At 65.8% G+C, this 12,068-nt stretch overlaps 1 protein-coding gene across 6 annotated transcripts; it reads left to right on the top strand.

The window, feature by feature from the left end:
- Window positions 1–1,573: 1,573 nt before the first annotated feature.
- Window positions 1,574–12,064, top strand: MICAL1 (microtubule associated monooxygenase, calponin and LIM domain containing 1). Of its 6 annotated transcripts, none has more exons than XM_055330103.1 (25): window positions 1,574–1,778; window positions 3,829–4,120; window positions 4,211–4,418; window positions 4,694–4,798; window positions 5,132–5,236; window positions 5,346–5,501; window positions 6,129–6,229; window positions 6,382–6,639; window positions 6,903–7,018; window positions 7,179–7,305; window positions 7,445–7,526; window positions 7,635–7,773; window positions 8,162–8,364; window positions 8,474–8,562; window positions 8,672–8,713; window positions 8,911–8,994; window positions 9,122–9,278; window positions 9,557–9,633; window positions 9,850–10,135; window positions 10,244–10,350; window positions 10,481–10,594; window positions 10,706–10,799; window positions 10,977–11,076; window positions 11,175–11,248; window positions 11,793–12,064. In XM_055330103.1, exons 2-25 carry the CDS (start codon window positions 3,863–3,865, stop codon window positions 11,918–11,920), a joined length of 3,210 nt encoding a protein of 1,069 aa, XP_055186078.1. In that variant the 5' UTR covers window positions 1,574–1,778; window positions 3,829–3,862; the 3' UTR covers window positions 11,921–12,064. The 6 variants fall into 6 exon arrangements, with proteins under 6 accessions (XP_055186078.1, XP_055186074.1, XP_055186076.1 ...); XM_055330099.1 differs by having other exon boundaries at window positions 3,826–4,120; XM_055330101.1 differs by lacking the exon at window positions 1,574–1,778 and adding an exon at window positions 2,774–2,822 and having other exon boundaries at window positions 3,826–4,120.
- Window positions 12,065–12,068: the final 4 nt, after the last annotated feature.

Raw genomic sequence — 12,068 nt, 5'->3', positions numbered from 1 at the left:
CCACAGGTGCAAGGCCATATTACAGGGTGGCTGGGACACGTCACCTGCAGTGCAAGGGAGGGCACCGCTGGGACACGGAACACAATGTGGGTTAGAAGAAAGGGAGCCTGTCTCAATGGCTTGGGGTCTGGCCCTTCGAGTCTGTACATTTCTTGGGGTCGCCAACATTAATAGGATTTTTAGAACGGAAATGAGGAGGTTGAGGTATTAAACTGCCTTCATTTAGAAATGATAAGGCTCAAGCATGGTGGTTGGTGACTTTTTCAAGGTCACACTGAGTGAGTGAGTGAAGTGAAGCCGGAATCCGACCAAACCTGGATTCTAGACCAGTATATTCCCCATTGCTTTCTGCTCCAGTGTGTATCTTTAATAGGCAGAGAATGAAACCCCGAGTCAGCAGATGTTCAGCCCTGAAGTCATTATTGTTCTGTGATCTTTTTTAAAGATAAATTTTACCGTTTTATCACTCAGAGGGCCACATAATCCCGTTTGGCTGCCAACAGCAAAGGGCCAGATCCTGTTGGGCCTTTGCAAACACACCAAGTTGGGGCAGCCAGCTGTTTACATCTGCTAACGAAAGCTAAATGGGATGATTCTCCAAGCCTGGTAACCCGTTGATCGTGGACTTTAGAACGCTTTTTACACTGTATTTAAATATGGGTGTGTCTGATTTGGAGCACGTTCATTTCAAGGCCAGTGACAAGTCACACTCGAGCTAAGAAGGGCCCCGGCTGGGAGGCTGCCCTAGTTTCCTGAGTGTGTCCCTGCTGAATTCCCTGCCTCTCCCCGCAGAGACCAGGCATTTCCCCCTCACCCCCCCCTTCCCTGCCCCCGTCTCAGCTCCAACCGGGAGCAGTGAGTGTGCAAGTCTTACTGGGTCCCTGAGGGTTTTCAGAGAAAACCAAAGAGAGAAGAAAGGAGGGGAAAAAAAAAAAGGATCTCAAGGAGAGGGACCCTCCCGTCTATTCCTGTTTTGTTAATGTTTCTCATGTAACCGCGTCACTTCCTCTACACAAGAAATGTTTCTTTTTTTTTTTTTTTTTTTGCCTGGGGCCTGTCCCAAGAAACGTTTCTTATAATGCCAGCCTTTCATTCGTCCCGGGTGAGCCACACGGTGCGGCCGAGCGCAGACACACCGGGCCCCAGCCCAGCTCCCCTGCCACTTGCTGTGAAACCTGGTGCAAGTCTGTGCCTCAGTTTCTCTAACAGCGAAACGGGACCGTTTTGATCATTGAAATTATGGCTGTGCTCCTGGTACTGCTCAACGAGAATTGCCTTCATTAATTAGCGGGATGACCTCGGGCCCCTTCGCATTCAGCCGTGTTTCCTTACGGGGGGACTACGAGCAAGTCGATGCCAGAGGTCTCTGCAGGCTTTGCGGCGCCGCCAGGCCGCGGGGGCTCCCTCCAAGGCGCGCCTGGCCGCGGGTCTCGCCTCCCCCCACACCCCTCCTAGTTCCCCTCAGTGGCGGTGGGACCCGCCCCCGGCCGCCCCCGGCCGCCCCGCCGAGCCCTCACTCTTGCCGCCGGGGAAGCCGCAGGCTGCCCAGTTCCCAGGACTTTCATCCGTGCCCGTTGCCCGCGGCCCGGGTCCGGGCGCGGCCTTGCCGGGGAGGCGGACCCCGAGCCTGGCTCGGTCGCGGGGCGCCGGGGCTCTCCGGGTAGGAGGGGCGACGAGGGCACCCACGGACGCGCCAGCGGCGCCGAACTTCTTGCCCCGCCGCGCGCCCGATCGGCCCGGAGCTGGGAAGCGGCCCGCGGCGCCGGTACCGCACCACGGTGGGTAGGCTCGCCCGCTGGGGAAGGGGCCGCGCGCCCCGGGATGGAGCCGCGGGTCCCGGGATGGAGCCGCGGGCCCCCGGGATGGAGCCGCGGGCCCACGGGATGGAGCCGCGGGCCCCGGGATGGAGCCGCGGGCCCCGGGATGGAGCCGCGGGTCCCCGGGATGGAGCCGCGGGCCCACGGGATGGAGCCGCGGGTCCCGGGATGGAGCCGCGGGCCCCGGGATGGAGCCGCGGGTCCCCGGGATGGAGCCGCGGGTCCCCGGGGTGGAGCCGCGGGCCCCCGGGATGGAGCCGCGGGCCCCGGGTTGGAGCCGCGGGCCCCGGGATGGAGCCGCGGGTCCCCGGGATGGAGCCGCGGGTCCCCGGGGTGGAGCCGCGCGCCTCGGGATGGAGCCGCGGGCCCCCGGGATGGAGCCGCGGGTCCCGGGATGGAGCCGCGGGCCCCGGGATGGAGCCGCGGGCCCCGGGATGGAGCCGCGGGCCCACGGGATGGAGCCGCGCGTCCCGGGATGGAGCCGCGGGCCCCGCGATGGAGCCGCGGGCCCACGGGATGGAGCCGCGCGTCCCGGGATGGAGCCGCGGGTCCCGGGATGGAGCCGCGCGCCCCGGGATGGAGCCGCGGGTCCCCGGGATGGAGCCGCGGGCCCACGGGATGGAGCCGCGGGTCCCGGGATGGAGCCGCGCGCCCCGGGATGGAGTCGCGCGCCCCGGGCCCCGCCGGGACCCCAGGCGGAACTAGGCGTCGGCAGCCAGCGCCACGCCCTAGGCCACCACCCTGCAGCCGTGGGCGGCCCGCGGGCACGAGATGCTAATTAGGCGCGGATAAAGCCCGCGGGCCCCGCGCCCCGCGCCGAAGCCCACACCCCGCCGAACTCCGGGACCCGCGGCGCCCCCCGCGCGCTTCCGCCGCCCGCCCCGCCCCGCCCCGCCCCGCCCGCCGGGTCCCCCCCGCCCCGCCCTCCCGGTCCCCGCCGCCCCGCCCCGCCCCGCCCCCGCCGCCCGCCGGGCAGGACGCGGCCCCCCCGCCCGCGAGAGGCCGGTGAGTAGCCCCGCTCCCGCCCGCCGCCCCCCCGCGCCTCGCGCCCCCACCCGCCCGGGGCCGGCGGCCCGCCTCGCTCTCCATCCTCCGCCCGCCGCCCCCCCGCGCACGTCCCGCGTCCCGGCCCTTCCGGGCTCAGGTCTTCCCCCTGCGGTCCCGCGAGCCCCCAGCACAGACCTGCGCCCTTCCCGGCGGCCCGGGTCCGGGCGGCCCTGGCGGGTGGCTCTAGTCTCCGCCCCCCGCCTCGGCCTGGGCCGCCCCGCGACGCCCCCGTTACCCCGTGGGCAACCCCGGCCTCCGCGCCCTCCGACTTCCCCCAGCCCTGGCGTGAGAAGGGCCGCCCGACGCCCCCCGAGCGGCGTGGGGGCTCGAGCGGGGGACAAAGGGAGGCCTTGTCCCGGGGACATTCCTGGGAGCGCGCGCCGGGCGCCCGGGGCGGGGGGGCGGGGCGTCGCGGCGGGGGGGGCGGGGGGGCGGGGGGCGCGAACGGGCCGGGGCCCCGCCGGTCACGGAGGAAGTGTTCGCACCGCAGTGAGTCAGAAATAGCTGCAGCCGTCGGCCTGGGGCGCCGGGCGGGGCGAGGCCGTGGCCCCCGGAGGCGGTGGCGGGCGCTCCTGCTGCCACGCACCCACGCCCCGCGCGCCCTGCGGTCGTCGAGGGCTGCCCGGCCGCGCAGGGGCTCTGCTCCCGGGGCCCAACCTCGCCGCCCCTGGGGGCGCCCCCTGCGCAGCCTCCGGTGAGGACCTGGCCCCGGGGAGGGACCGGAGCTCCGAGGCCCGTCGCCCCGCTGCCGGCTGTGCCCAACACTGCCGAGCTTTCGTTTCCAAATTTGGCAAAGACCGGCCTTGCGGGGGGCTGGGGGAGAGGAGCGGGGCTGCCCCTGGGGACAGCGGCCGCCTGTGCCCCCGCCCTTTCTTTCCTTCCTTCCTTCTTTCCTTCCCTCCTTCCCTCCCTCCCTCCCTCCCTCCTCCAGCCTCTTCCCCGTCTCCTCCCTCCTCTCCAGCAGCTGCTGCGCTCGCCCCGGAGCCTCCGCGGCCCCCATGGCTTCCTCCGCCTCCACCAACCCAGCACATGCCCACTTTGAGAGCTTCGTGCAGGCCCAGCTGTGCCAGGATGTGCTGAGCAGCTTCCAGGGGCTCTGCGGGGCCCTGGGGCTGGAGCCCGGCGGGGGGCTGCCCCAGTACCACAAGCTCAAGGCCCAGCTCAACTACTGGAGTGCCAAGTCGCTGTGGGCCAAGCTGGACAAGCGCGCGGAGCAGCCCGTCTACCAGCAGGGCCGGGCCTGTGCCCGCACCAAGGTGCGCCCGCTGCCCGCGACGGGGCGGGGCGCGGGAGGAGTCGCAGGAGGGGCGCCATGGCCATGCCCACGCTGCCTTGTGTGTTCTCAGTGCCTGGTGGTGGGGGCTGGCCCTTGCGGGCTGCGGGCCGCGGTGGAGCTGGCACTGCTCGGGGCCCGCGTGGTGCTCGTGGAAAAGCGCACCAAGTTCTCTCGCCACAACGTGCTGCACCTCTGGCCCTTCACCATCCACGACCTCAGGGCCCTCGGTGCCAAGAAGTTCTATGGGCGCTTCTGCACGGGCACCCTGGACCACATCAGTGAGCACCTCGGGGGCCTAGAGGGGCGGTGAGCTGGGCCTACCCACAGGCCAGTGGGGTGGGGGGGGCTGCTGGGACAGCCAGGGGGCAGAGTGGACAGGACTCACTTTAGCCGGGTGACCTGCAGGACTCAGGTTCCTTATCTGTGGGACGGGCAGTTGAAATGAGTGATGTCTAAGATGCTTTCCAGCTCTGACCAGGAGCACACTGGGGCCTGGCGGACCTGGGGGACCTGGGGGGGGGGGAGGCGGTCCCTAATCTCCTCTCCCTTCCAGGCATCCGGCAGCTTCAGCTCCTCTTGTTGAAAGTGGTGTTACTGCTCGGGGTGGAAATTCACTGGGGGGTCACTTTCACTGGCCTCCAGCCCCCTCCCAAAAAGGGTGAGTACGTCTCTGTTCCTGAGACTCCCGTCTGCCCAGGATATCTTGGCCTGTGGGAGGAGAGGGGGCGACTGGGCGTCCGTGGGTCGCCCTTGCCCCCCGTGGCGAGGCCCCGCACAGACCACACTGGGCCTCCTTGTGAGCCCGTGCGAAGCATGGCCTTCCTCACCTACGTCCACCACTGTGGTGAAGGTGAAGGTTGACAGCGGGTCACTGCTCCCTAAACTAAATGGCAGAGCGCTTTACGCATTTGTTTGCTTTACTGGCTTGTCCTGGGAATGGAGGGGCCCCTCCAGACTTGCCCACCTCTGTGCCGCACACCTTCTGCCCCAGGGAGTGGCTGGCGTGCCCGGCTCCAGCCCCACCCCCCGGCCCCACTGGCCAACTATGAATTCGACGTGCTCATCTCTGCTGCCGGAGGTAAATTCGTCCCTGAAGGTGAGTGAGCCCTTCCTTCAAAGAAGCCAGCCTCGCGGACCTTCCTAGGCTGCTGAACCCCTCACTCTCTTGCCAATACCTACCCGCCCCCCCCCGCCCCCACTTCTAGGCTTCACCGTGCGAGAAATGCGTGGCAAGCTGGCCATTGGCATCACGGTCAACTTTGTGAACAGGCGCACGGTGGAAGAGACGCAGGTGCCCGAGATCAGCGGCGTGGCCAGGATCTACAACCAGAGCTTCTTCCAGAGCCTGCTCAAAGCCACAGGTCGGACACCCCCTCACAGGATCCACACCCTCACCACCACCCCCCCCCCCGACTGTGGACTGGTTCCTCCCTCCTCCTGCCAGACCTGTTCTCAGTCCAAGGAATCCCACACTTTCCCATCTTTGTAGTCTTGGCGGCAAAGAGCCTGTGCCCTGGGGGCGTCAGTGGGCCCAGCCCCACCTGGCCGCCCAGCGTGAGAAGTCTTGGAAATCTCTCACGAATGCATGGGATTTTGCTTTGTGCTTCTTTATACACGATTTAATATAAAAGTGATAAAAATTCAAACTGAAGGTGGTGCTTCAAGAAGATGCCCCCTGTGTCCTTTGGCTTGGCACCGCCCTGACTCCCTGGGGTGTACACACCCTAGTCTGCAAAGCCAGGCTTTCATCTGCAAGGAAGGTGAAGGTCTCCCAGCTGCCACCCGCCCAAGTTTCTCTCTTTGCTCCTGGACCCAGGACAGGTGGGCCCATCGTGCCACCAGAACTCCTGGGCCACTGGGTAGGGGCCACCTGCTGCAGTCTAAGCTGTGATTCCAGCTCTCAGAGGTCAGGCATGGCTGGGTGCTTGGAGAGGTGACACATAGTGTGGAGGAGACACATGTCCCCCTGTGTTGTCCCCCCGCCCCAGGCATTGATCTGGAGAACATTGTGTACTACAAGGATGACACCCACTACTTTGTGATGACAGCCAAGAAGCAGTGCCTGCTGCGGCTGGGGGTGCTGCGTCAGGTGGGGCCCAGGCCCAGGCAGGGAGGGGCTGGGCAGTGGGCCCTGGGAGGTAGAGGCCAGCCCTGGACACAGTGTCCCCTCTGGTAAGGAGGGAGCCTGGCCTCTTCCGCCTTTGCCCTTTGACCCCGCGGGTTCGGATCTTTGGCTTGTAGGATTGGCCGGAGATCGACCGGCTGCTGGGCAGTGCCAACGTGGTGCCCGAGGCTCTGCAGCGCTTCGTCCGGGCGGCTGCTGACTTCGCCACCAACGGCAAGCTCGGGAAGCTGGAGTTTGCCCGGGACGCCCACGGGCGGCCTGACATCTCTGCTTTCGACTTCACGAGCATGATGCGGGCAGAGAGCTCTGCTCGAGTGCAGGAGAAGGACGGCGCCCGCCTGCTGCTGGGGCTGGTGGGGGACTGCCTGGTGGAGGTGAGGGGTCAGGGCTCCGACTAAGGGAGAGGTTGGGCTTCTGGGGCTTCCGGCAACAGGATCTCCTTGTAGAGGCACAGGGGTTCCATGGCTGGGGGGAGGAAGGTTGCCTCCCGGGAAGGAGGGGATGAAAAGGTTTGCTGGTTGTGGGGAGGAGCTGAGGGCTGCTTGGTGTGATGTGGGGCCCCGTCGGCTAGGATTTTGGGGGCTCGGGCACTCCTGCTGGACTTTCACGGAGCTGTTTCCTCTCTCTGACCCTGCAGCCCTTCTGGCCTCTGGGCACTGGAGTGGCTCGGGGCTTCTTGGCCGCCTTTGATGCCGCCTGGATGGTGAAGCGGTGGGCAGAGGGTGCTGGGCCCCTAGAAGTGTTGGCGGAGCGGTGAGGCCTGAGTTGGGGGGTGAGGAGGGCAGGGCTAGAAAAAGGACAAGGATGGGGGGGTGCGGGGTGAATAGATGGGGGCGCGGGCAAGAGAGAAAAGGAAGGCCTGCCCGTTCTTGGGGGATGGGCAGTGATGGGCGCCTCCCACCTACTCCCTCAGGGAGAGCCTGTACCAGCTCCTCTCACAGACCTCCCCAGAAAACATGCACCGCAACGTGGCCCAGTATGAGCTGGACCCGGCCACCCGCTACCCCACCCTGAACCTCCGGGCTGTGACTACCCATCAGGTCAGACTCCCTGGCACCCACCAGACGTGCCGCCCGGGCCTGCCCCGTCACTGCCCCGTGGGTGAGCCCGTCCGCCGGAAGGCCCCCGGGCTGGGGTGGGGGATCAGGCAGCTTTGAGACCTGAAACGGGCCGCCCTAGGTGCAAGACTTGTATGACGTGATGGCCAAGGAGCCTGGGAGGAGACCCAGCGACAGGCCGGACGCAGGGAAGCCAGCCACAGGTGAGCAGACCTCCCTCCCCCTCCCACACGGAGCCCCGTGCCCAGGGTCTGGGCTCCCTCGGAGCCAGGACCGTCGGGCGCGGCGCAGCCTCCTCTCTCGGCCCGCAGGCACCCAGAAGGAGCTGCTGCGCTGGTGCCGGGAGCAGACGGCGGGGTACCCGGGTGTCCACGTCACCGACCTGTCCTCCTCCTGGGCCGACGGACGGGCTTTGTGCGCCCTGGTGCACCGGCTGCGGCCTGGCCTGCTGTGAGTTGCTCCCTGGCTCAAGGGGGCCCTGGCACCCCGTGCCTCCTTCCTGCCCATCCCTCCCGCGGCCTCAGGCACTGTGGCCTTGGGGGGTGCACTGTGGACGGGGGCCAGTGCCCCCACATGCTGGGGTCCTTCTGCCCAAGCCCCACACCCCCACACCCCCCGAGTCTCGTGAGTCACATGCACCCAGCAGGGAGGTTTGTGCGTAGTGGCGGTCGCCGAGGCCACCGGGTGGGTGGGGGTAGGGGGTGCTCCAGGGCAGAGAACCCCTCATGCCCTGTGCTCCCTTTGTGCCCCACCAGCCCCTGCCTGTGCTCCCGGCCTCACCCCGTTGATGGGGTCAGGTTCTGGTCCTTCCCTGACTCCTGTCCCTGGCGTCCCTCAGGGAACCAGCAGAGCTGCAAGGGGTGGGGGCCCTGGAAGCGACAGCTTGGGCGCTCAAGGTGGCAGAGCACGAGCTGGGCATCCCGCCCGTGCTGTCCGCAAAGGCGGTGGTGGCAGGGAGCGACCCGCTGGGTCTCATCGCCTACCTCAGCCACTTCCACAGCACCTTCAAGAACACGGCCCACGGCCCGGGGGGCCCGGAGGGTAGGTGGGGGGATGCGGGCCTCGGGGGCCGGGTATCCTGGGCTGGGCTGGAGTCGCTGGAGGGGCTGCGCGGACTCGCCCTCCACCCTGGCACCCCTTCCCCTCGCAGGCCCCACCCGCCAGGGCTTTCCCGGGACCTCCAGCGCCGTGCTGTTCCTTGGCAAGCTGCAGAGGACCCTGCAGCGGCCCCGGGCCCAGGTGCGGCGGCTGGGCAGGGCCGGAGCGGGCCGGGGCATTCCTGCGGGGGTCCCTGGGGCGATGGAGGGGCTGGGGCTCAGAGCCATGCTGAGTGTAGGACGTGTTGCAGGAAAACAGGGAGGATACTGGTGGCAAGAAGCCGCGCCTGGAGGTAAATGCACGTGGGGGTTGCTGAGCCCCCCCCCCCCCCCCCCGCTCTGGTCCTTGGGTACCACGCATCCCATAACCTCCCTGTCCAGGTGCCCTTCCTGGCTCACTTCTCTTCCAGACCTTTCTATCCCCTGCACGCAGCCACTCTCCAGCTCAGCCTGCCCTTCTAGATTACCCCCTGAACACTTGCCTCCTTAGGGAGAAGCTAAGACCCCAAGTACGGAGGAGCCACCTGTCCCAGAGTCTGGTGTACCCCCGACACCCCCATCCCAACACCAGGAGGTGAGAGAGGGGGCCCCGTCGGCGGACAGGGGCCCGGGGAGGGCAGGAAGGGGTGTTGCAAGGATAAGGAAGACCTTGGCAGCTGGCCTGGACCCCCGCTGACCCTGTGGTCTGGGGGTCGGTGCAGGCCGGCGCTGGGGACCTGTGCGCACTTTGTGGGGAGCACCTCTACATCCTGGAGCGCCTCTGTGCCGACGGCCGTTTCTTTCATCGGAGCTGCTTCCGCTGCCACACCTGTGAGGCCACGCTGTGGCCAGGTGGCTACCGGCAGCACCCAGGAGATGGTAAGCAGGCCCGGCCAGGGGTGAGGAGCTTGCAACTGGAGGGAAGCTGGGGTGCTGGGTACAAGGAGGCAACAAACCCAAGAGGGCACTTTCTTCCCCTGAGTTCAAGGTCTTCTCCGTCCCATCCAAGTCCCCGAACGTGGGGTTCTAAGGAAGCAGGAGGCCACCAGAAATTCACCTGTAAATCGAGTCCTGTCCCCCCCTGCCTTGAGAAACAGAGTATCTGGGCGTCGGGCTGCGCACGCCTCACGTCTTCACCCCTGGTCACCCCTTCCCAGGACACTTCTACTGCCTCCAGCACCTGCCCCAGGAGGGCCCCGAAGAGGATGGCGGTGACCGAGGCCCCGGGAGTCAGGTAAGAGCTACGGGACTGCGTGTTGGGGTGCGGGAAAGAGTGAAGGGGTCCCTCCACGCCCAGCGGACCTTGCCGGGGATGATAACTGAATGTTCTCTAGAAGGAAAGCTCCACGCAGGCAGGTTTTTCTTACTTGTTGACGTATCTCCGGTGTCTCCAGCGCTGCCTGCCCCACAGCGGCAGGTCACTGACCAGACTGCCCGCTGGCTTTTCCAGGACCTCCCCGTGGAGGAGGAAGCGAGCATGCCCTCGGGGCCCTCACCGGCTGTCACTCCCCCAGAGGGGACCAGAGCCGCCCCGAGCCCCGGCCAGCCCACCCAGCCCACCCGACGGCTGATCCGCCTCTCCAGCCCGGAACGCCAGCGGCTGTCCTCCCTTCAGCTCAGTCCCGAGCCAGAACTGGAGCCCCCACCCAAGCCTCCCCGTGGCTGCGCTGCCTTGGCCCGCCAGGCCCTGGAGGGCAGCTTCGTGGGGTGGGGAATGCCAGTCCAGAGCCCTCAAGGTACTTGCCTTGCCCAGGTGCGCTGGGTGGTACCGGGACTCCGGAAGGGGGTGCTGGGGGACGGAAAGGGAGGCACGGGGCCCAGGCCACGTCTACTCCTCTGTTCAGTTCCTGTGGCCACGGAGGAAGAGCAGGAACAGAGTGCCTCCTCCAGCGAGGAGGAGGAGGAGGCGGCGGCAGGGGAAACCACGGCTTTGGGCTCAGACATGGAGCAGGTGAGAGGAAGAACCTGGCCTCCTGCCAGCACCCATCCTCTTCTCCAGCACCCATCCTCTTCTCCAGCCCCTATCCAACGGCAGGGGAGGGAGGGAAGCCCTACCCCTGACTGGCCTGGCCCTGCTGTAGGCTCTGCTGACCTTGGCCAAGAACTCAGGCACCATGAGCAAGTACCCAACATGGCAACGGACTCTGCTGCGCCGGGCTAGGGAGGAGGAGATGAAGCGGTTCTGCAAGGCCCAGGTGAGGTCTACAGGTCCGTGGTTCGGCGGGGGTGGGGGGAGGTGTCAGCTTCTCCAGAGCTGTACCTGAGCGACCCAGAGACTCCTAGGCCTCCTGTCTCGTGCCCCTCAGGCTGTCCAGCGGCGACTTCATGAGATTGAGACGGCTCTAGGGGACCTGGAGGCTGAGGGCATGAAAGTGGAGCTGGCCTTGAGGAGCCAGGGCGGTGAGTAGACAGCAGGGACGAGCTAGGACATCCCTCCGCCTCCGAGCGCTGTGTTCAGCCCCTGCAGTCCCTCAAACCACCAGACTGCTCCGAGCAGGCACCACCCCTCACGCTCCCGACACCCGTGACACTGGTCGGAGGCCTTCTGACCGCCCTCCCGTTCTTTCTTCCCACCAGGATCCCCAGAACAGCAAAACACCCTGTGGATGGAACAGCTGCTACAGCTTGTTCAGAAGAAAAACAGCCTGCTGGCGGAGGAGGCCGAGCTCATGATCACGTAAGGGGCAGGGCATGGTGACAACACATGAGCAAGACCCCAGCCGGCACCTTGGGCACCCTGGGCAGCTGTGCCTCTTCAACCCCTGCCCCCCACAGGGTGCAAGAGCTGAACCTGGAGGAGAAACAGTGGCATCTGGACCAGGAGCTCCGAGGCTACCTGAACCAGGAAGGTAGGTGGGATGTAGGGAGACGTGGGCATCTGGGGCTGGTGTCTACACAGCCTCAGTACTTAAGATACTGACCCAGCAACACGGTCCTCTACTGTGAGCCCTACGAGGCGTTCTAGGAGGGAGCCAGAGAAGAGGCTCCAGGCCCCTGCTCTGCCCTGACGTCCGTCAGGCCTTCACAGCTGTGCTTGTGTTAAGATTGCTTACTTTACGAACAGTGCTGCTGCGCGGCACCTGGCTGCTCCGGGGAAGAGCAGGCGACTCGATCTCGAGGTTGTGAGTTCGAGCCCCACACTGGGTGTAGAGATTACCTCTGTATCATATGTATGTGTTATATATATGATGTATAGATCAATGCATCCAAAATAAAATGAAAACGGTGCTGCTCAACAGTGCTAATCAACCACTGGCATGGGCAGGCCCAATTTTGGGTATGAGGAAACAAAGCCCAAATTGTGGGAGTCACGTAGGCTGGGACTGGGCTGCGCCCTTCCTGCCTCCCTGCCGGGTTCCCCGTCCTTTAAGCTTTGTCATCCATCATCTTCAGGAGCCCTGAAGACCCCTGCCGATCGGCAGGCTGAGGAGCAGCTCCTGAAGAAGCTGGTGGATGTGGTGAACCAACGAGATATACTTATCCGCTTCCAGGAGGAACTCAGGCTCAGTGAGCTGGCCTGAGCCAAGGCCCCAGGGCTAAGGGGAGGGGGCTGCTGGCCTCATCTCTTCCCGGAGGACTACCTCACCCCAGGACTGTGCCACCCTGCTCGTCCGGGCTGCCTGGGAGGGAGCCTCACTGTTTACAATAAAAGTATTTCTGCCACAGACA

The sequence above is a fragment of the Nyctereutes procyonoides genome, unplaced genomic scaffold, assembly GCF_905146905.1.
Source record: "Nyctereutes procyonoides isolate TBG_1078 unplaced genomic scaffold, NYPRO_anot_genome, whole genome shotgun sequence".
NCBI classification, from domain to species: domain Eukaryota; kingdom Metazoa; phylum Chordata; class Mammalia; order Carnivora; family Canidae; genus Nyctereutes; species Nyctereutes procyonoides.
The sequence above is the reverse complement of the archived record's forward strand: the minus strand, read 5'-3'. Positions and strand labels throughout refer to the sequence as shown.